The 23,412-nt window shown below is 42.0% G+C and overlaps 3 protein-coding genes across 8 annotated transcripts in view; 1 reads left to right on the plus strand and 2 right to left on the minus strand.

Annotated features, from left to right (window-relative positions):
- Nucleotides 1–23,412, plus strand: part of LOC310837460 (uncharacterized protein) — a 187,045-nt gene that overhangs the window by 121,235 nt on the left and 42,398 nt on the right. The window lies entirely within an intron of this gene.
- The window catches only part of LOC310837690 (uncharacterized protein), a 53,000-nt gene that overhangs the window by 19,990 nt on the left and 9,598 nt on the right, over nucleotides 1–23,412 (minus strand). Inside the window, exons 1-2 of one of the 6 annotated variants that reach the window (XM_083724673.1) lie at nucleotides 4,935–5,075; nucleotides 4,098–4,181 (exon numbers count right to left, since the gene is read on the minus strand). The exons of 1 other annotated variant lie outside the window; for it this stretch is intronic. The gene's annotated coding sequence lies outside the window, so the exon portion shown is untranslated. Of the gene's footprint in view, nucleotides 1–4,097; nucleotides 4,182–4,730; nucleotides 4,788–4,934; nucleotides 5,076–23,412 lie in introns of those variants that run through there. 4 more of the 6 variants (XM_083724669.1, XM_083724672.1, XM_083724670.1 and 1 more) reach the window with 4 other exon arrangements.
- Nucleotides 10,863–15,317, minus strand: LOC310837823 (uncharacterized protein). Its single transcript, XM_083724979.1, has 2 exons — nucleotides 15,185–15,317; nucleotides 10,863–13,781 (listed from the first exon to the last, which is right to left on the minus strand). The coding sequence occupies exon 2, from the start codon at nucleotides 13,687–13,689 to the stop codon at nucleotides 12,559–12,561; it is 1,131 nt and encodes a 376-aa protein (XP_083581105.1). The 5' UTR covers nucleotides 13,690–13,781; nucleotides 15,185–15,317; the 3' UTR covers nucleotides 10,863–12,558.

Here is a 23,412-nt window from a genome sequence, read left to right on the forward strand (position 1 = left end):
TCCACACTCCATACATTTAAATGGTTTCTCCCCTGTGTGAGTGTTCTGATGTGTTCTGAGGTATCCACTTTGACTGAAGCTCTTCCCACATTCCATACATTTAAATGGTTTCTCCCCTGTGTGAGTTTGCTGATGTATTCGAAGGGGCCCACTTTGATGGAAGCTCTTTCCACACTACATACAGTGGAATGGTTTCTCCCCTGTGTGAGTTTTCTGATGGCTACTAAGGTTTCCACTTTGACTGAAGTTCTTTCCACATTCCATACATTTAAATGGTTTCATCCCTGTGTGAGTTTGCTGATGTATTGTAAGGGCGTCCCTACGACCAAAGCTCTTTCCACATTCTGTACATTTAAATGGTTTCTCTCCCGTGTGAATTCGCTGATGTGTTCTAAGCTGTCCACTTTGACTGAAGCTCTTTCCACACTCAACACATTTAAATGGTTTCTCCCCTGTGTGATTTTTATGAATTCTATAATTTCCAATTTGACTGAAGCTCTTTCCACACTCAATACATTTAAATGGTTTCTCCCCAGTGTGAGTTCGCTGATGTGTTCTTAGGTTTCCATTATGAACAAAGCTCTTTCCACACTCCATACATTTGAATGGTTTTTCTCCTGTGTGAATTCGCTGATGGATTCTAAGTGCTCCATGCTGACTGAAGCTCTTTCCACACTCCATACATTTAATTGGTTTCTCTCCCTTGGGAGTTTGTTGATGTTTCCTATGAGTTTTGCTCCAGTTCATGCTCTTTTTGCACTGCATAGCTTTAGATGGTTTCTCTTCTGTTGAGTTCATTACTGTAAACTCAGTGTGCACACAGACAGAAGAACATTATGCACATTTTAACTTTGTCTTCATTATTCTCAATGAAATTGAAGGTGTCTCCTCAGAATTTGGATCATCTTCTACTTTGGGGGGAAAGAAAACCATTTTAGGGTTTCATGGAAGAGGGAAAAGGAACTTAACACAAAGTGAGTCTAATTAACACCACCGTCTTTTTTTTTTTTAAGCATCTCCCAGATTCTCCCCTCTCTTCTCTATGTCTCCCTGAGTAAGCATGGCCAGGGAATGGACCACCTGATCTCATGTGACACTGAAAAAGCTGAATTCTAACGGGAAGACTTTCAGAGGAAAATATCCTTTGGAATAATATACCAATTGCATGTAAACTGTCAATTGGATTACAAAAGTGGATTATGCATTTCTTAAATGTGGCCAAAAGACTGATACTGATAAATTAGAGGAATAAAGATATGTTCCCCCTTAATTAATTAGTAATAATAATAATTATATTATATTATATTATATTATATTATATTATATTATATTATATTATATTATTATTCAAACCCTGTCCATCCGGCTGGGTTTCCCCAGTCCTCTGGGCAGCACCGAAGAAAATATTAAAAACACGATAAAACAGCAAACATTGATTTCTGGTTGGTCCGCAGAGCTGAGAAGCAACCACTAAACTAGACTGGAATTGGATGATAAGTGAGATTAAGGAAAACATAAACCTTTTGGAGAATTATTAGATTATATATAAATGAACGGATATAAGATTGTAAACAAGATGATAATTTGCTTGAAAAAAACTTTTTAACGATGTAAGTGGGAGCAGGAGATGTGAGGAAGTCCAAAGAAGCAAAGAAGTTATGAAATTTTGTTTTGATATAAGTAATGTTGTTTATTATTTGTGTATTTCTTTGATAAAAAACCTTAATAAATATTTTTTTTTAAAAAAAAAGAGAAGCGATGGGACTCAGCCCTTAGAGGAGAGTTTAGTTCTTTGGGAGATAAAGGGGGAGTCTGCAAGGGTGCCGCACCCCCCCCCAAAACACTCAAAAAAGGATTATTTTGAGGCCAGCTGCGCCAGAAGGATGGAATGCATGCAAGGCAGTCATGAGAGGATTCTTTATTCAACAGAATAGAATATATAGAAGAGAAAAGAAAAAAAATGGAAATTTTAAATGAGAGAATGGAAAATGAAAAAAGCTGGCTAAAAAACCAAATGATATAACGATTAATCAAAATATTAAGATATTACAAAGTCAGTTTTCAACAATTGTGAACCAGGAAGTAGAATGGAAAATTAAAATGATGAAACAAAAGAACTTTGAATACGCAAATAAACCAGGAACATGGCTGGCATGGCAGATAAACAAAAGAAAATCTCAAAAGACAATTCATAAAATTAAAATTGGAGAGAAAGAACTAGAGAATCCGAAAGAAATAAGAAAAGGATTTGTAAACCTCTACCGACAATTGTATAAAAAAGGTGGAAAAGAGAACATAGTCAAAATAGAAGAATTTTTAAAGAAGAATCGAGTGCAACAAATCCCACAGAAAAGAAGGGCAGACTGAATGAATTAATAGAAGGGAAATAAATTTTGATAGCAATAAAGGACGAAAAATCAGGAAAAGCACCAGGACTGGATGAATACTTGACGGCCATGAATGAAAAGCAGGCAGCCATAATATTTGTGGATGCTGAGAAGGCCTTTGATAATATATTTGGAATTTATGATTAAAATCTTAGAAATGATGGAAATGGGTCAATTGTTTATGAGCAGTTTAAAAGCCATATATTCAAGTCAAAAGGCAAAACTTATTGTGGATAATGTATTAACAGAAAATATTGAAATTACAAAAGGGACAAGACAAGGGTGTCCACTATCACCACTGTTATTCATATCGCTTCTGGAATTCTCCTGAATAATATAAGGTCAGCAGAAGGAATTAAAGGAATATCAGTCAGAAGGAAAGAATATAAAGTAAAAGTCTTTATGGATGACTTGGTAATAACAATTGAAGAACCAATAACAAGGCCTAAGGAAATACTAGAAAAAAAATGAATAGTTTAGAGAAGTAAATAAAAATAAAAAGTTTGTTAAAAATTTGGACAAAAAGATGGTGGACCAGTTGCAACAACAAACTGAAACAGGGGTGGTAAAGAAAGTGAAATACCTAAGAATATTGTTAACCCCCCAAAATATAAATTGATATCAAGACAACCACAACCAGGCATTGAATAAGATTAAGAGAGATTTGGAAGTGTGGGGAAGGATGAAATTGTCACTTTGGGGAAGTATATCAGTTATAAAAATGAATGTGCTATCAAAAATGTTATTTTTCTTTCAGTAAATTGATAGAGTTCCCAGAATTAGCTAAGATGACTGGGAGAATTCGAGAACACCGGGACCAAAAATTCCTGAAGGACTGGAGTAAATTTGTGAATTATTTGAAGGACAATGGTATTCATTTGAATACGCTTGTAGGATAACAAGAAGTCTTGTGAAAAATGGATATAAGAAATATTGTTAATCAAGGTTAAAAGATGGGATGTTAACATTTTGATTATATAAACAGTAGTAAAGAGACAAATTGTAAACAGAAGAGAGACATAGGGTGAAATCATTAGAAGGGAATGATGGAAGTCACTGGTTAAAGTAGCCAAGATGTGTAAGAGATGATAAGATGGATGTTTTGTTTGGAAAGTTTATGTTAAATTATAACAACAACAACAACAACAACAACAACAACAACAACAACAACATATTTTTGGGGAGTTGCCCACCACCTGCAAGGTCAAGGAAATGAAGCCATTTGACCTGCACAGTTTTCTGGAAATGGGAAGGTGTGAAACTGAATTTCAGAGGAGATTCTGTGGACTGTGGCTTGCTCACTCGCCCTTTCCATCTGGACTGTGACTGTTTCAGCACGGAGAGTGAAAGATTCTCTCTTAGGATTGCCTTCACAAGGGCTCTGGTGCATGTTTATGGACTCTGGGCTTATTTGCAACCATTCAGATGTAATTGGCCAGTACTAAGCCATTCTACTTGAAGTCTGGAATGTCATGTGGATTTATAGCTCTTCTTCGTGCTTTGGTTTCCTGCGCTCTGAATGCTGCTGTTTGTGTGAACTTTGCAGAGAGGCCAGTTTGGCGAAATGATATTGGACCCAAGTAGTCAGTGAATTATGAGCAAAATACTACAAGTCCTTAATAATCTACTGACCTGGGCTCTTTCTATGTTCCCACACGCTGAAAGGAAACACGCAAAGATACAGTCTCATAGAAAAGTGGAAGTACAGACCTCTCAATTTCTCCAGGACTCGTCTCCGTGTTTTTCTGTTTCAATGCAGCTGAAGTCAGACTGGTGTATCAGACTCTGTCCTAACTGGAATAAATAAAACAGAAGTGTTACTAATGCCCTATGTGATTGTTAAAGGTATTTAAAAATATTCATCTTTAGAAGCAGAACTAACAATGTATCCAGTGGCCCATGAAAGGCTAATAAAGATAAGATGGGCTTTGGTTTTTGTGGGCACCAGTCCGATGTTGTAGACAAGAAAGCTCAAAATTAAAGGATTCCTATAAACTATAATCCTACCAATTTACTATGTTTCACAGTTTGTAGGATTGACAAATTGACACACAATAAAAAATTCCTTCCAGTAGCACCTTAGAGACCAACTAAGTTTGTTTTTTGGTATGAGCTTTTGTGTGCATGCACACTTCTTCAGATACACAGATTACGAACAAAGAAATTTTTCGAGGCCCCATTGGTGAAAATGCACCTTGTGTTACAACCTGTTTTGGTTTACAAACGGAGCTCTGGAACGGATTATGGTTGTAAACCAATGTAATATTCTACTGGCAATCCTTGTCCTGCAATCCAATCATATGGGAGGCATATAATGAATTATTATTATTATTATTCATGTACCTAAATGTAAACCCTGCAGCAATGGGCCTTCATTGTCTATCATGATCTTGGGTCCTTTACCCTTGAAGCCCACCAGACTGAGAAAGTGCATTCACCCATTATCTTTTGATGCTGTTGGAATGCATTGCAGCTTGTAATTTTTGGACTGGTGTTCAACGGCATCAATGATTAGTCGTGCAGTGGAAAGTGAACATTGGTACTGACCCTGATAGGTTTCTTCTCTGCATTGAGGATGGGGGTCCTTTGTGGGGTGTCAACACCCCCCTCTCCCCTGGTAGGAAGTCAGACTTTACAGATGGGCAAGACAACCCTTCTCGCCAGCTCAATTTGCGCTTAAGCAGATAACTGTATAGCAAGAAATAAACAACAGAACAGGAATAAAAAGGAAGACAACTTCTTAGGATAAAGGAACTCAGTGGTCCCACAGTTACTCTGGAGAACTTCCTAAAGGTCCCTGTAAGGTAGTCCAGGTAAAGAAGAGAAGAAAACCCAGGTAAGGGTGGAAATGAAAGAGAAGGGAGAAGGAGGAGAAGAGGACACAGGAGGATTCTGGACATCCGGGTGGGGGAGTCCCAACCCCCAGGACAACCCTTGTTGCTCTGAATCTGATGGTCTCCCCCTCCACAAGGAGTGAAAAGGCCGCAAGAAGAGGAGACAGGAGACAAAGGAGGAGAAAGGGAAGAAGAAAGGAAGATCCCTTCCGAAATGGCGTTCCTGACTTTTCTCTTCTGCCCTCCCTGGAGCTCTCATGCAGTTGACCTGGCCAGGGGGTTGTTCTGCCCACGAGATCTGCCCTCTTGAAATCTGGACCTCCTGCCAGTACAGAGGTGGGCAAGGACCACCCACACGCCCCCCCCCCTCCTGCAATAAACTGGAAGCCTGAGCGAGGGGGAAAGTTTCCAGAGGGAGGGGGTTCCTCCCAGGATCTTCTTGCCTTTTCTCTCCAGTGGCTGGACTTGGTAGAAAGAAGTGTCCTGGAAAGAACTGGGTGGGGAAATGGGACCCCCCCTTTTTTCAAGGATCCCTCCCTGTCCGTCTCTGCAAGGCAGATTTCTTGCCAGGAAGGGAAAAGCCAAGGCCGCCCCTCTGGAGATCCCCCCCCCCCCGCCAGCGCCCAAGATGGAGACATCTCTTCCAAAAGGCCCCGGGTCTCTCTCTCTCCCCTCCCCCGCAGGGTTCCCCTGCCAAGGATGCTTCCATTGATCCCCCAGCCTCCAAGCTTCCTATGCCCTCCTCCCTCCGTCCCTGAGTCTCCCCTGCGCCCAGAAACCCCCCTTGGCTCCGCTCACCCGTCGTCCTGCGCCCCCAAATGTGCGTGGCGCGGATGCTTCCAAGGAGAAGGCGCCACGGAAACCCGGCAGGGGGCTCCTCCGTAGAAAGGACCCCTGCACCCCCGCCCTTGTGCATGTCCCATAGTGTTATTATGGGGGGGGTGATCTCTTGTGGGGGAGGGGCTCCAAAGGAGATCGAGCCATGCAAGTCCTGCAGGTCTTGGGTCCCCACTTCGCAGCGGGATTGCATGGATCCAGACCCTCCTGATGGGCCCCAGTAAAGGCGCCTTTGGGGAAGGTGGGGAGATATGGAGGGGTCTTTGTCCGTTCCCCCCCTCCCCATTTCACCCCCCTTCTCCATCCCTGCATCTTTACCCCTTTGACCTCTCTTCTGCCCCTCCGCCTCCCTTGCTCGCTCTTCCGATGTCTTGTCCTGCAACAGAAAGAGCAGGGCGGGAGGAGTTAGTCCAGCGACGCCCCCCTTTCTAAAGCCCCTTCCGAGGCTCCGGCCCATAGAGCTATGGGGCAGAGCAGCCCCTGCCGGTGCTCGGATGGGAACCTGCACTGAGGATTTTCCCAGGGGTTGCATGGGAGGCCTCTCTATCTCTCTCCTCTCTATGATACAGGGGGTGCTGTTCTTCCATGTCCAGTTATTCCCATACTGGAGCCTCTGGGATCCTGCATCTCAGCCCGCAAGGCCCCTTTTCTGCGGCTACACCAAGCCTACAGGGCGGTTCTTTGGCCACTGCTTCCCTGCCTCTTGTCTAGAGAGAGCAGTAAACTCTGCACATGCCCAGAGTATATTGTATGAACTCCCACCACGCTTTTACAGTACCAGTTTTAGTTTGCCTAGTCCCACATTAGAGTTTCCAGCATTGCAGGGGGTTGGACTAGATGACCCTTGGAGGTCCCTTGCAACTCTGCATCTCTATGATTAACCACCAGTCAATAATGCAGAGCGGCAAACTCTGCACATGCCCAGAGAATACTGTATGAACTCCCACCACACCGTTACCAGTTTTAGTTTGCCACTAAACGAACCACCAGTCAATAATGCAGGGCTCTTTTGGCCCACGTGGATCACGAACCCGCAACCCTGAAAGGAGGGGCCTCATGCTGTGCCCACTGAGCTCTCCCATCTTTCGCCCCTAAGGGACCGGGGCCCCTAGGGGTTGGCCCCTCTGGATGCACCTTTCCCAGCACGGGAGCCTAGCCGAGCATTGCCACTTCCAGAATCTGGTGGGATCCCATGGCGGGATCCAGATCCCTCCTTGCCCACTTTCTCCCTGGGCGGAAACCCCCGAGCGGCGAGGCCACGTAAGGGTTAAGGGGAGAGAGAGAAAAAAGGCCCCGGAAAAGGCCCCTCTCTCCATCACCCCACTTCTCTTTCCACTTATCTTGGGAGGCCTCTGGGGTGGCAAGTCCTTTGGGTGCAGAGAAGGCTGTTGGGGGGCTGAGAGATGAATGGGAGGATCCCCTGGGTGGGTGGGTGGAAAGGAAACCATGGGGCCCAAGGCCTTTGAGGTCCCTGCAACCCCCTGCCCAACCCCCACGAACCGGGGGGGGGGGAGAGAGCTCTTTGGGGGGCTCAGAAATGGGTGTCTCTTGAGAAGGGGGGAGGACTCCAAGTGGGGAAAGAGGGTGGGCCCCTGTATTTGGGAGATGCTTTCTTTGTGACCCCTGCATTGCAGAGGGGTTGGACTAGATGACCCTGGGGGTCCCTTCGAGCTCCACCGTTTTATGGTTCTGGGGGGTAGAGGACAGATTGAATAAGTATCACCAGAAAACATTTAAAAACGGGACTCCTTGTGTGACCTGAACTGTGGGATCTCACATATGGGAATGTCCAAAATTCAGCATTCGATTGACGTTGGAGAGAGACTGAGTTGAGAAATAAGCCCAAGGGTAGATATTGATATTGCAATGTATTAGATAAAATGTAAAGAAATATACAATAAGAAGAGTACATTCATTTTTTAAAAAGGAATATACAGTGGTACCTCTGGATGCGAACGGGATGGTGTTCCGTTACTTCCAGGTGCCCGCGGAATTCAACCCGAAAACGCTCAACCCGAAGCTACTTTAACCTGAGGTACGACTGTACAACGAGATATAAAGGAAGTCCGAAGTGTTGGAATATATATGATTTTGGAATAGTTTTTTGTCCTTGTGTCCCCCCCCCTTTAAGCATATAAACTTTGTATACAAGCTGAAAATTACAGTATAATAAGCCTTGTGATATACCGGTAATATGATTATGTTAACCAATGTAACATAAGACCATTAATAAATAAATAAAACTGGAAGGTCCACCCCCCAAGTTTATTATTATTATTGGGCAAAAAAATTCCTGCATTGCAGGGGTTGGACTTGATGACCCTCGGAGGTCCCTTCCAACTCTGTAGTTCTATGATTAACCACCAGTCAATACTGTGGGGGACTCACCCGCTAACTGCCCCCTATTAAATATACAGTGGTACCTCGGGTTAAATATTGTCAGGGAATTGCCATCGCAGCCAGGAGTGGAGGAAGGGCTCCCAAGCGATGCCGGAGAAGGGCCCCTTCAGGGAGAGAGGGGACTCATCGGCCGGGGAAGGAAATCAGCGTTACACCAGGGAGAAAGGCGGGCAGAGACGGGCTTCGGAGAGATGGCTCCAGGACTCTTCGCCAGAGACCAGCGGGGAGAGCACGGGTCCTCCACTGCCCACACCCACCCTGCGCAGAAGACTTCCGCGCAGGGAGGCTAGGCGGAGACTATCCGTCAAGGAACTTTTATGTTGGAAGAAGTTCAGGAAACGCCCACTGACGGATTCTGCCAGTGACTGAGACAGACGCGGAATCAGGACTGTCCAGCCAAGGAAAGGTTTATCCAGGCAATCTCGCCGAGAGTGGCAGCAACTTACGCACGAGCAACCCCCAATTCCCATTACACGTATGCTTCAGGTACATACACTTCAGGTTACAGACTCAGCTAACCCAGAAATAGTGCTTCAGGTTAAGAACTTTGCTTCAGGATGAGAACAGAAATCGTGCCACGCGGCGCGGCAGCAGCTGGAGGCCCCATTAGCTAAAGTGGTGCTTCAGGTTAAGAACAGTTTCAGGTTAAGTACGGACCTCCAGAACGAATTACGTACTTAACCCGAGGTACCACTGTAGCGCACACATCTCACTGTATGCAAACTACAAAAATGCATACAATTTACCACAGTTTATCTTGTAGTGAGTGAATATTGTCTCGGGCAGAAGTTGAACAAACAACAAGGAGAGTTTTATTAATAAAAAGAAGCTTTTGAAAGAAAGTGGGTCAGGAAATGTGTTCTCCTAGGTAGAAGTCAACTTATTTACTTAAACTTTAAGATGTCTCAGGCTTAAACACAGGATTACAGTCAAAGCTTCTCTTAAGCTCTCTTCACTTAAAAAAAAAAAAGTTGTTATATGTCAGTTTCTGTTACTTAGTTATGACAGGTGGTTCAGTTAAATACAGCACATCTTACTTCCCCAATTAATATCCTGGTTCATGAGCGAGGGGCACTTTTCCCCAGCTCCCCCTCTAAGCAACCCCACTGCTGAGGTAATTCCAAAACAGCGTAACAGACCCTGGGGTTCCCCTCCCCCCTTGTGACTGGCTTGGGGGGTCTTCTCTCCCTGGAAAAACTGCCCCCTCCTGACTGGAAGGAGACCCAGAAGAGCCTGAATCCCCCAGGATCCGCTTCTTCAGCCTCAAGAGTCAGCCCTCCCAGGACACCCTGTTTGTCGACCTCCCCCAGACCCCCAACCGGGTCTCCCTCTCCAGGCTGGGAGGGTCTCTCAGGAAGGGTGTTCAACTCAAACCAGAACCAGTTCTCCCTCAGGCAAATCCTATCCTCCTCCCCAACTCCCACCTCAAAACAATCCCAGTTCATCTTTTCTCATATCAAACACTAACTCTCTCCCTCAGAAATGGCTCCTTTTATTTTCCCTCCAAAAGTGCTGTTGTCCTCAAAGAAAAACACAGCCAAGAGAGAGGAAAATTCAACGTCCGGAAGGGACCCAGTTTATTGAGAGAAAAGCTATTGCAATAGCTCCAGCAACTCAAAACCAGAGGTTCAATTTAGTACAACTTTAAGAGGGTTTTTTTGAGGAAGGTACAGGCATTAGCTCATAGAAGTTATACATGTAAGGGAAGGTCTGTCAGGGAGCTAAAACGGTTCTTCTGTCCATTATTTTGGGTATCCTGGTGTTTTGCTGTCTTAGGATTTACATTTCATTCGCTTATCGTCCATCTCCCTCACAACCATCTCCCTTTAGAAAGTCCACGTAGCCTAGAAATTATTAGAGCACTGAGACATAGCTTCCATCAGAGAAAGTAAGATGAAGGTATAACAAATGTACATATGTTTCATTCACTGCTAAGTTGTATGAATTCTAATTTTACAACAGAAACACCAGTTCAGTCTCGACCTGAGAGGTTGCAAAACGTGGGGGCAGATACAGAAGGAAGATCCAGCCCCCCCCCAAAGAGAAACTGCAGCAGCTGGTCTAGAACACTCTTTCCCTTCAAGCCATATTAATGGATCCTTCTCTAGGAGGACTTGGAGGAGCCACAGACCCTTGGGAAGGAGAGAGGAGCAAAGGATGCCCCAGAGCCCCTCTGAAGAAGTTACTGACAGCACCCCAAACAGAATCACCCCCCCCAAAGGCCATGTTTCTCTCTCTCCACCACCTTCTCTTCCCCCAGGGTTGCTTATTCAGCTCTGCCTTCCGTCCGTCACACTTCTGCCTGACAACAACCAGTACAGGTCAGCAGTAGGAAATTTCTGACCCTGATCACATGGCCAGGGGAAGGAATAACATTTCAAAGAAAAACACAGCCAAGAGATAGGAAAATTCAACGTCCGGAAGGGACCCAGTTTATTGAGAGAAATGCTATTGCAATACCTCCAGCGACTCAAAACCAGAGGGTCATTTTAGTACAACTTTGAGAGGGATTTTTTGAGAAAGGTACAGGCATTAGCTCATAGAAGTTATACATGTAAGTGAAGGTCTATCAGGGAGCTCGAACGGTTCTTCTGTCCATTATTTTGGGTATCCTGGGGTCTTGCTGTCTTAGGATTTACATTTCATTCATTTATTGTCCATCTGCCTGACAACCAGACCTTTAGAAAGTCCTTAGCTTACCATTCCAATGGCTCCCAACGAATGGGAAGAAGACTCAAGGGAAGAAGAGTCGGTTACATAAAATTTCTATTTCTAAACGTTTTAAACAATAGTTTGAAAGATAAGTGGGTGGAAGTCAGGGTTGAGAAGTCGACGTAGCCTAGAAATTATTAGAGCACTGAGACATAGCTTCCATCAGAGAAAGTAAGATGAAAGTATAACAAAGGTACATATGTTTCATTCACTCTTAGGTTATATGAATTCTATCATATGCTAAATGGGTTAACTAATTTTACAACAGAAACACCAGTTCAGTCTCGACTTGAGAGGTTGCAAAACGAGGGGGCAGATACAGAAGGACGATCCACCCCCCCAAAGAGAAACTGCAGCAGCTGGTCTAGAACACTCTTTCCCTCCAAGCTGTATTAATGGATCCTTCTCTAGGAGGACATGGAGGAGCCACAGACCCTTGGGAAGGAGAGAGGAGCAAAGGAAGCCCCAGAGCCCCTCTGAAGAAGTTACTGACAGCACCCCAAACAGAATCACCCACCCAAGGCCATGTTTCTCTCTCTCCACCACCTTCTCTTCCCCCAGGGTTGCTTTTATTCATCTAGAGGAGTGGGGGAGGGGTCTCTTTCACACCCCCTCTGGACACCCCAGGAACCCTGCTTTCTTCATTCCTCTATTCCTGCCGCCACTGGAAATAATGTTTTATCTGAACATTGTGCGCTTCAGAGAACCAAGTAAGAGGAAGGGTTGTAACACAATTAGTGTATCAATTATAAGAACTACAGAAGGGGTTTATGCACATAAGAAGTTGGCCTCACTCTTTCTGTGTCTTATTTGTTCATTTAGTATAATTACAACAATAGGTGTTATACGGTTGTTCGTATACTACTAATATAACGAACCCTGCTTCCAAAGCATCACAACTTCCACCCTGTAATTTCCACAATGCTCTATTAGCAATCCCAAAACACCAACATGTCCAACTCTCTATACCAAAGACTGAACTTCAGCCGACTCAAAGGGCAGCAACATTGACCACAGGCATTGCAGGTTCACACTCTCCGCAAACTGCAAACAGTTCATGACATATGATATTGCATTTACTATTGTGAGAAATCATTACTTGATTACATGGCTACAAATTTACATGCAGACACCAGAACTTCGCATGTAGTCTATGCATCTAATGGCTGATGTATATTAAGATCTACACTCCAACTGAAGCTCCTTCCACACTGACTGAAGCTCTTTCAGGATTCCATATATTTAAGTGATATCTCACTATCAGTAAAGCTCTTTGCACACACAATCCTCACATTTAAATGCTTTTCCCCCTGCTGTGAATGTTCTCTGGTGTCTTTAAAATGTCAGCTTTGACCGAGTCTCTTTCCATACTCCTTACAATTAAGTGGTTATTCTCTGGTGTGAGTTCGCTGATGTCTCTTAAGGTTTCCACTTTGACTGAAGAGCTTTCCACATTCCATACATTTAAATGGTTTCTCCTTTGTGTGAGTCTGTAGATGGCTTCTAAGGCTTCCACCAATACGGAAGCTCTTTCCACACTCCATACATTTAAATGGTTTCTCCCCTGTGTGTATTCTTTGGTGGCTTTTATAATTTCCACTTTGACTGAAGCTCTTTCCACAGTCTATACAGTTATATGGGTTCTCCCCTGTGTGAGTTCTTTGGTGCAGTCTAAGGTTTTTGGTTGAAGTGAAGCTCTTTCCACACTCCATACATTTATATGGTTTCTCCCCTGTGTGAGTTCGCTGATGTGTTCTAAAGGTTCCACTATGACGAAAACTCTTTCCACACTCCATACATTTAAAAGGTTTCTCCCCTGTGTGTGTTCTTTGGTGGCTTTTATAATTTCCAATTTGACTGAAGCTCTTTCCACACTCTTTACAGTTATATGGGTTCTCCCCTGTGTGAGTTCTTTGGTGCAGTCTGAGTACACTTTGACTGAAGCTCTTTCCACACTCCATACATTTAAATGGTTTCTCCCCTGTGTGAGTTTTCTGATGTGTTCTGAGGTATCCACTTTGACTGAAGCTCTTCCCACATTCCATACATTTAAATGGTTTCTCCCCTGTGTGAATTTGCTGATGTGTTCTGAGGTATCCATTTTGACTGAAGCTCTTCCCACATTCCATACATTTAAATGGTTTCTCCCCTATGTGAGTTTGCTGATGTTTACTAAGATTTCCACTTTGACTGAAGTTCTTTCCACATTCCATACATTTAAATGGTTTCATACCTGTGTGAGTTCGCTGATGTATTGTAAGGGCGTCCCTACGACCAAAGCTCTTTCCACATTCTGTACATTTAAATGGTTTCTCTCCCGTGTGAATTCGCTGGTGTGTTCTAAGGTCCCCACTTTTACTGAAGCTTTTTCCACACGCAACACATTTAAATGGTTTCTCTCCCTTGGACATTTGTTGATGTTTCCTATGAGTTTTGCTCCAGTTCAAGCTCTTTTTGCACTGCACAGCTTTAGATGGTTTATCTTCTGTTGAGTTCATTATTGTAAACTCAGTGTGCATACAGAGAGAAGAACATTATGCACATTTTAACTTTGTCTTCATTATTCTCAATGAAATTGAAGGTGTCTCCTCAAAATTTGGATCGCCTTCTCCTTTGGGGGGAAAGAAAACCATTTTAGGGTTTCACGGAAGAGGGAAAAGGAACTTAACACAAAGTGAGCCTAATTAACACCACTGTCTTTTTTATTTAAAAGCATCTCCTAGATTCTCTCCTCTCTTCTCTATGTCTCTCTGAGGAAGTATGGCCAGGGAATGGACCACCTGATCTCATGCCCGTCTTGTGATATATAACTATCCTTGTGGAAATTATCTGTCCTTGACTCTCTCACTTTTCTTTCTCCTTTGGGGTGGGTGGTTAAGCAAATATGTGTGACACTGAAAAAGCTGAATTCTAATGGGAAGACTTTCAGAGGAAAATATCCTTGGAATAATATACCAATTGCATGTAAGATGTCATTTGGATTACAAAAGTGGATTATGCATTTCCTAAATGTGGCCAAAAGACTGATACTGATAAATTAGAGGAATAAAGATATGTTTCACCTTAATTAATTAATTAATTAATATAATATATCATTATTCAAACCCCATCCATTAGGCTGGGTTTTCCAACCCTCTGGGCAGCTCCCAACAGAATATTAAAGACACGCTAAAACATCAAACATCGACTTCCAGTTGGTCCACAGAGCTGAGAAGACAGGGGAGAGTCCAGCTCTTTGCGAACAAAGGGGGAGTCTGCAAGGGCGCCGCAGCCCCCCAAACCCTCAAAAGGATTATTTTGAGGCCACCAGCACCATAAGGACGTCTCTCCGGCGCCAAAAACGCTCCCCTTGGAGAGCGAAAAGTGCAGTGAGATCAAGACGCCAGCGCGGGATGCCATTAACTACTCGGAGGATTGAAGCCTTGAGTCTATCCAGCACAGTGGCTGATTTTCAAACAAAAAGAAACCTGAATCTGGCAAAATGTTGGGAAATTCTAATTGAGAAAGATTCGGAAAACAGAAGGGATAAAAAAGGAGGCCAGCCCCGACTGTGATTGATTTACACTGCATGAATTACCTGCAAAACGGAGTAAGATTCTAATCTCCTACAGCGAATAAAAATAATAAATATACTTTTTTAGTTCTGAAGGTTTGGTTTACTGAAAGGGAGGTGGAAATCCCTAGAAAATAAACTTATTTGAAACCCTTTGGGAGTTGAAGGAGCTCGCTGGAGAAGGAGCTTCCGGCTTTTATTTTCAATTTTAATTTAAACTGCGCAATTTGTAAAAAATATGTTTATGGAGCTATTTTTGAGAGTTAAAATACCAGACCAGCAGAAACAAATATAAAAAGACTGCTAAAGTCTGGTACTGTAAGAAATTTGAGGAGATATTTACAGGAAGAGACTTGGGGACACCCTCCCCCTTTTGGTTAATGAGCATGATGGATTTATTTTCTCTCTCTCTTATAACTTCAGCTTTTTCATTGTTAAGACATTATAATTGTAGTGAATACCTTCCTCTTTTCCTTTCTCCTGGAATATAATGCAGTGGAAGTTGGATTAAGCCACCAAAAGGCGGAAGAATTTGTTTTGTTTTGTTGCTACTTGGTTTTGATTTCTTCTTTTTCTTGGGACGGGGCACAGTGGAAAGTGCGAAAAATATGTGGAAGTGGTGGAAGACGTTTTCTCCTGACTTTGTACAAATAATTATTGGATTATTGCAGCATTTACCCTTTGTCCCCCTCTCAGCTATATACATTTGATATAGAACTGGTTGGAGGCAAAAGGGCTACCTAGTGGTGAAAGAGGAAATAACAGTTGAAGAATGACATCATCACAGAAAAAAGAAGGGGAGGGGCAACATCAGGAGAGACCCGGAGAGGGTCAAAGCAAGAAATGGAAGGGAAAGGAGATGTTGCAAAAATATTTGCAGAACTGAAGAAAGATATTAAACAAAGTGAGACAAATATGGAAAGTAGATGGGATCAGATGGACAAAAAATTAGATTTAATTGTGAATGAGATGAAAGCCCAGATAAAAAATGTGAGCAAGAGAACACAAAATTTAGAGGAAAGATTGAAACCTATGCAACGAAAAGTAAGGAATTTAAAAAAGGAGGATGAGAAAAATAAAACTGCAGTGTCAGAGCTGAATAAGGAACAGGAGGAATTGTGGGATGCAATTGTGGTGCAGGAATTGAAGCAAAGAGAGATAAATTTGAGAATCAGATCTCTCCCAGAAACAGCAGGACAGAATATTTTAGAAGAATTAATTATTGAAATTGCACAATGGCTAGGAATTGGAAAAGATGAATTTGCCAATACAGTATTGAATGCATTTAGGGGCAGCAGCAGGAACAGATACCATAGACCAAGAATAAGAAGTAGAAGTAGAAGATAATAAATTAGAAGAAGAAGAGGAGGAGGAGGAAGGATAAGTTTAAAAGACTCTAGTTCACAAATAGTAACAAAACAAAACGGCATGATCACTTATGACATGGAGTGTTAATGGTTTGAATAACAAAACTAAAAGAAATAAAGCTGAAAAGATTCTATTAAAAAGAACTTAGATATTGTTTGTTTTTGAGAGACTCATGTTGCAAGAAAACATAGAAGAATTTTGGTAAAAAAGAAATTAGGAAGTGAATTTATTTCATCACACAGGAGTAAAAAGAGGGGTGGTGTTGTATATAAAAAATAAATATGAAGCGAGACAAATCTTTGTGGATCAAAAAATAATTATGGGGGACCTGAATGGGGTAATTTCATTGGAAATTGATAGAATGAGAAATGGGAATAGAAAGAAGGTAAACTATCCAAAACTTTATTCTCTATGGTAGAAAGCTGCAATTTGATTGATGTGTGGAGATTAAAACACCCGTTGGAGAAACAATATACAGTGGTACCTCGGGTTAAGAACTTAATTCGTTCTTGAGGTCCGTTCTTAACCTGACACTGTTCTTAAACTGTGATACCACTTTAGCTAATGGGGCCTCCCACTGCTGCTGCGAGATTTCTGTTCTTATCCTGAAGCAAAGTTCATAACCCGAAGTACTATTTCTGCTGTTTACCAGCTCCATCTGGTATGCAGCCTGAGACCCTATCTTCACCTCGGACTGCTTCGCCAGAGTGGTGCATGCTCTGGTTATCTCTCGCTTGGAGTACTGCAATGCGCTCTATGTGGGGCTACCTTTGAAGGTGACCCAGAAACTACAACTAATCCAGAATGCGGCAGCTAGACTGGTGACTGGGAGTGGCTGCCAAGACCACATAACATTGGTCTTGAAAGACCTACATTAGCTCCCAGTACGTTTCCGAGCACAATTCAAAGTAACCTTTAAAGCCCTAAACAGCCGCAGTCCAGTATATCTGAAGGAGCATCTCCACCCCCATTGTTCTACCCGGACACTGAGGTCCAGCACCAAGGGCCTTCTGGCGGTTGCCTCACTGCGAGAAGCCAAGTTACAGGGAACCAGGCAGAGGCCCTTCTCGGTAGTGGCACCCATCCTGACAAACGCCTTCCCACAAGATGTCAAAGAGAAAAATAACTACCAGACTTTTAGAAGACATCTGAAGGCAGCCCTGTTTGGGGAAGCTTTTAATGTTTGATGCATTACCGTATTTTAATATTTTGCTGGAAGCCGCCCAGAGTGCCTGAGGAAGCCCAGCCAGATGGGTTTAATAAATAAATAAATTTATAAGTAATAAATAAATAAATAAATAATGATAAAAATTTCAGCTAGACCCTACTGGCACCATTGGAGGAAGTAATGAACAATATTTTGAAAAAAGGAGAAACACGAGAGACTTGGAAAGAAGCATATATTACACTGATACCCAAACCTGACTCAGACTTATGACAGGTTAAAAACTACAGGCCGATTTCTTTGTTGAACAGTGATTATAAACTATTTGCAAATATTAAGGTTTTCTTCCTGGCCGCCAGATGAAGGACAATATAAGGAATATTGTGAATATTATTGAATACTTGATGGCCAGGAATGAAAAGCAGGCAGCCATAATATTTGTGGATGCTGCGAAGGCCTTTGATAATATATCTAGGGAATTTAAGATTAAAAACTTAGAAAGGATGGAAATGGGTCAATTGTTTATGAGAAGTTTAAAAGCAATATATTCACGTCAAAAGGCAAAAATTATTGAAAATAATGTATTAACAGAAAATATTGAAATTACAAAAGGGACAAGACAAGGGTGTCCACTATCACCATTGTTATTCATATCGGTTCTGGAATTCTCCTGAATAATATAAGGTTAGCAGAAGGAATTAAAGGAATATCAGTCAGAAGGAAAGAATATAAAGTAAAAGCCTTTATGGATGACTTGGTAATAACAATTGAACTAATAACAAGTCCGAAGGAAGTACTAGAAAAAATTGAACAGTTTAGACAAGTAGCAGGCTTTAAAGTAAATAAAAATAAAAAAGTTTGTTAAAAATATGGACAAAAAGATAGTGGATCAGTTGCAATAATAAACAGAAACAGGGGTGGTAAAGAAAGTGAAATACCTAAGAATATTGTTAACCCCCCAAAAATACAAATTTCTATCAAGAAAACCTCAACCAGGTATGGAATAAGATTAAGAGAGATTTGGAAGTGTGGGGAAGGATGAAATTGTCACTTTGGGGAAGGATATCTGTTATAAAAATGAATGCGCTACCAAAAATGTTATTTTTGTTTCAGTCAATTGATGGAGTACCCAGAATTAGCTAAGATGACCGGGAGAATCCGAGAACAGCGGGACCAAAAATTCCTGAAGGACTGGAGTAAATTTGTGAATTATTTGAAGGGCAATGGTGTTCAATTGAATACGCTTGTAGGATAACAAGAAGTCTTGTGAAAAATGGAGATAAGAAATATTGTTAATAAGAGTTAAAAGATAGGATGTTAAGATTTTGATTATATAAACAGTAGTAAAGAGACAAATTGTAAACAGAAGAGAGATAGGATGAAATAATTAGAAGGGAATGATGGAAGTCACTGGCTAAAAGTAGCCAAGGTGTGTAAGAGATGATAAGATGGATGTTTTGTTTGGAAAGTTTATGTTAAAAATCTTTAATAATAATAATAATAATAATATCAAACATCAAAAACTTCCCTAAATAGGGCTGCCTTCAGATGAATTGACAATCTGAGAACACTCACAATGGTTGAATGGATTGCTTATAGACGTAGACTTTGTTTGGATAAACAAGGGCTCTGGTGCATGTTTATGGACTCTGGGCTTATTTGCAACCATTCAGATGTAATTGGCCAGTACTAAGCCATTCCACTTGAAGTCTGGAATGTCATGTGGATTTATAGCTCTTCTTCGTGCTTTGGTTTCCTGCGCTCTGAATGCTGCTGTTTGCACTTCCGGAGGCGGCGCAAAACGGCAATGGCGGTCCTCTTTACTTTGTGAAGAGGGGCTCCGCGAAAAAGGGTCGTCCGCTGCGGCAAAGCGGAGACCCACTAAGAAAAACCACAGGCAGAGCGAGCCTGTGGCCGTGGGACTCGGCGGGCGCCAAAAGCCCCCCCAGAAACGAAGAAGGAACCTCGGAAGGGGCTCCGGAACGTGAAAGGGGGAGCGGCGCTGTGAGTTCATCGCTCTTTTCGTGGAAGCAAAGCCGCGCTGCTGCTGCCGATGAGCGCTGACCTTTCTTCTTGAAAACACCGGAATTGGCTGTAACATACCCGTGAGTAAGGGGTACTAAATATTGGACTAAATTTGTGGAATTTGGCTGAAAACGGGAGGCGAGTTACAGGAAGTCCGTCTCCCGATCTTGCTAACTAGATCAAAGCAACGGCTTAGAAGTGTGCTGAAGCGTTCAAAAGGGATCGTAAAAGCAGAACAAAGGTGCATTGATAGACTTTGTATTGAAAAGACAAGAGGGAAATCTTAGTAAAACTTGTGGACTCTATTCTTGGAACTTTCTTCCTATTTTTGAGCTATGCGGAGTTAAAAGGGACAACCCAGTTGTCGGACTGTCAGCGCGTAAAAGAGAACTGTCAAACTGCTAATACTGTTGCTGGAGTTTAAACTGTCACATAGACTGAGATATTAACGCTTAAACATTGTTGCTGGGACCCTTCTTGACACCTTGTGGCCCTTTTTCAAGAAATAGAAAGCCTGGGGAACCTTCCTTTTGTGCTCTGGAATTACAAAGACTTAATATGGGGAATATAGGAACTTCAATGGCGGAAAAGAGTTCTCTCCTTCCTTGAAACTTTGAAACACCCCCCCCTAGAGGATTGTGGAGACATAGAGGCCTGGGAACTGTATTTTATTGAGACTTTCTGTGATTTAATTGTTTACACTCTGGATTTGTCTTTCTCATGGAATAAAAGACAATTTGACCTTGAACAGAGGCAGGTGTGGAATGAGCGGCTCAGGGACCTTAACTCATCAACGTAGATCATCTGTCCCAACTGTGCTGACAGCACAGGAGGTGGAAGTTGAACAGCCTGCTGCAGAAGACATGGCAACTGGAGGATCTGAAACAGTCCTGAAACAAATTTTGGAACAAAAAGTGGACAATCAATCATCAAAAATTGATCAAGCTACATCCTCTATTAGTAAATTATCTGATCAGGTTTCCCAGCATACCCAGGCAATTGAGAAACTGCAAGGAGCTACGGCTGAAAATTATAAACTAGCTGTGGAAGCCAGTCAAAAAGCAGAACAGGCGAACAAAAAGGTTGATGAGATCAAGGGGGAAGTAAGGCCTCTGAAAAGACAGGTAGGGGAACAACAAGCCTACCTGTCATTGGTTGAACTGAAAAGTAAGGAAAATAATCTCAGGTTAAGGGCCATCCCAGAATTGGAGGCAGGAAATCTAGAGGGATTTTTGACACTTTTGTTCTCCAAATTCTGGGGAATTGAGGAAGACAAGGATTTTAAAATTGTGACGGCTTTTAGACTGGGAAGATCGATAAAGAAAGATAAGTCCAGAGACTGTTTGGTTATTTTGAGATCAAGAGAGGAAAGAGACAAGATACTAGGCCTACATTTTAAAAAATCTTTGGAGATAGAAGGTAAAAAGGCTGAAATTTGTAGAGATATACCCAAACATCTTTTGGATCTTAGGACCACCTATATAGACCTGACCAAATTGCTGAGACACAACGCAATCCCTTATAGGTGGGAGTTTCCGCAAGGACTATCATTTACTTACAAAGGAAGGAAAGTAAGAATTAAAACACCTGAGGACCAGCAGAAGTTCCTACACGACCACGAGGAGGACCTCCAGAAAGGAGCTGCAGCTTCTTGGCCACCTCCACCACCGGGACCATCACCAAAACCTACACCGTCTGGATCTGGACCAGCATTACCACCTCCGGGATCGGAGGGAAACCTAGACACCCCACTGTAGGACCCACTAATTAAACCAGGATGTCTCTGCAGCTTCTTAGCTGGAATATAAATTGCGGAAATTCTCCGGAAAAAAGAAGAAAAGTATTTCATATTTTGAAAAAAGAACAATTGGACATTATTTGCTTGCAAGAAACTCATGTGACAAGGCTCCACAGAAAAGTGCTAATTAACAAAAGATTAGGCCAAGAATTTATTTCTTCGGATAAAGTCAAGAAAAGAGGAGTGGTGATATATGCAAAGGAGAGCCTGTCACCGAAATTTTTATTTAAAGATGAACATGGCAGAATTTTGGCGATTGAAATCCAGACACAAGGAGAAAAATTTTTGATATTAGGAATATATGCACCAAATGAAGGAAAATCGGAATTCTTCAGGAAGCTGCACGAGATTATGCTGGACTATTTAGACTACAACAACATCATTATGTTGGGCGATATGAATGGGGTTGTGTCTGTAAATATGGATAAGTCGCAAAGTGCTAACATAACGAAAGATGGCAGACTACCTAAAACTTTTTTTGAAATGACTGACAATATGGACTTAATTGACATATGGAGGGTTAAGAACCCCCTAGGAAAAGAAGGAACTTTCTTTTCTGAAGCTCATCTGACATGGACACAAATCGACCAAATGTGGGTAACTAGAGGACTGGCACCCAAGACTAGAAAGGTGGAAATCTGCCCAAAAACCTGCTCCGACCATAATGCCCTGAAAGTGGAACTGAGACTAAACACAACCGGATCCTTTAGATGGAAAATGAATGACACCTTACTAAGGGACGAGAAGATTGTTAAGAAGGCCCAAAAAACTTTAAAGGACTATTTTGAGATAAACTTAAATACCACTGTGGAAAAAAGAACAATCTGGGACGCAAGTAAAGCAGTTATGAGAGGGTTTCTAATACAACAAAACACGATTAAGAAAAAGTTCTGGAATGAAAAGAAGGAGAAGATATTGGAAAAAATAAGAGATGGAGAGAAAAAATTAAGATCTAGGCCCAAGTCGAAGGAAGTGCTGAGAGAAGTGAAATTTTTCCAAGCACAATATTTGAAATTGATAAATCAAGAGGTGGAATGGAAAATTAAACAAATGAAACAAAGATCTTTTGAATCAGCAAACAAGTGTGGGAAACTGCTAGCATGGCAGTTGAAAAAGAGACAAAAACTTAATACAGTTACAAATCTAGAGATTGAAGGGAGAATGGTTCAGAAACCCGAGGAAATTAGAAAGTGCTTCCAGAGATATTTCAAAGAACTTTATTTACAAGGGCCGCAGAAAGATTCGGAGGTGGATCAATTCCTCAAAACTAATGGATTACAAAAAATACCTCAGGAAATGAGAACAACCCTGAATAGTAATATCACACAGCAAGAAATTGAAAGTGCCATTCAGAACCTTCAATTAGGCAAATCTCCAGGCCCCGATGGACTTACCTCCAAATATTATAAGGTTTTGAAAGACTATTTGATACAACCTCTGTTGGAGGTCTGCAACCAGATTATGGAGGGGAGGAAGGCACCGGAAACGTGGAAAGAAGCTTTCATCACATTGATACCTAAACTAGAAACTGAAAAGACCCAGCTTAAGAACTACCGCCTCATCTCACTCCTAAATGTGGATTATAAAATTTTTGCGGACATTTTGGCAAGTAGGTTTAAAAAAGTACTTAATGAAGTGATACATAAGGACCAGGCCGGCTTTCTCCCCGGTAGGCATTTGTTTGACAACACAAGAAACATTATTGACATTTTGGAACTTCTACAAACAAATCTTAACACTAGAGCGGTTTTAATTTTTATTGATGCGGAGAAAGCCTTTGACAATATCTCTTGGATGTTTATGAAGAAAAATTTGGAAGGGATGGGAGTGGGGCGGGGGTTTGAAAATGGAATAGAAGCAATATATTCAGAACAAAAAGCTAAATTGATAGTAAACAATGTGGTGACAGAGGAGTTTAAAATTGAAAAAGGGACACGGCAGGGGTGCCCCCTATCCCCCCTACTGTTTATTTCAGTTCTGGAGGTGCTATTGAACATGATTAGAAAGGACCGGTCGGTACAAGGAATTGAGGTCGGAGTGAAACAATATAAATTGAAAGCATTTGCAGATGACTTGGTATTAACATTACAGGAGCCAGTCTCTAGTACTAAAAGAGTGTTAGAATTAATTTCTGACTTTGGTCGGGTGGCGGGATTTAAGCTGAACAAGCAAAAAACTAAGGTTCTAGCAAAAAATTTGACAACTACAGAAACAGATGAGTTCCTGAAAGAAACAGAACTAAATGTGGTTAAAAAAGTAAAATACCTAGGGGTGTATCTGACCTCCAAAAATTTGAATTTGTTTAAAGATAATTACGAGAAATGTTGGTCAGA

The sequence above is a fragment of the Podarcis gaigeae genome (assembly GCF_964106915.1).
Source record: "Podarcis gaigeae genome assembly, chromosome: 2".
Taxonomy (NCBI): Eukaryota; Metazoa; Chordata; class Lepidosauria; order Squamata; family Lacertidae; genus Podarcis; species Podarcis gaigeae.

Excerpts from the sequence above, each read along its gene's own strand:
- LOC310837823 (XM_083724979.1), bottom strand. The coding sequence starts at position 13,689 with ATGCACACTGAGTTTACAATAATGAACTCAACAGAAGATAAACCATCT.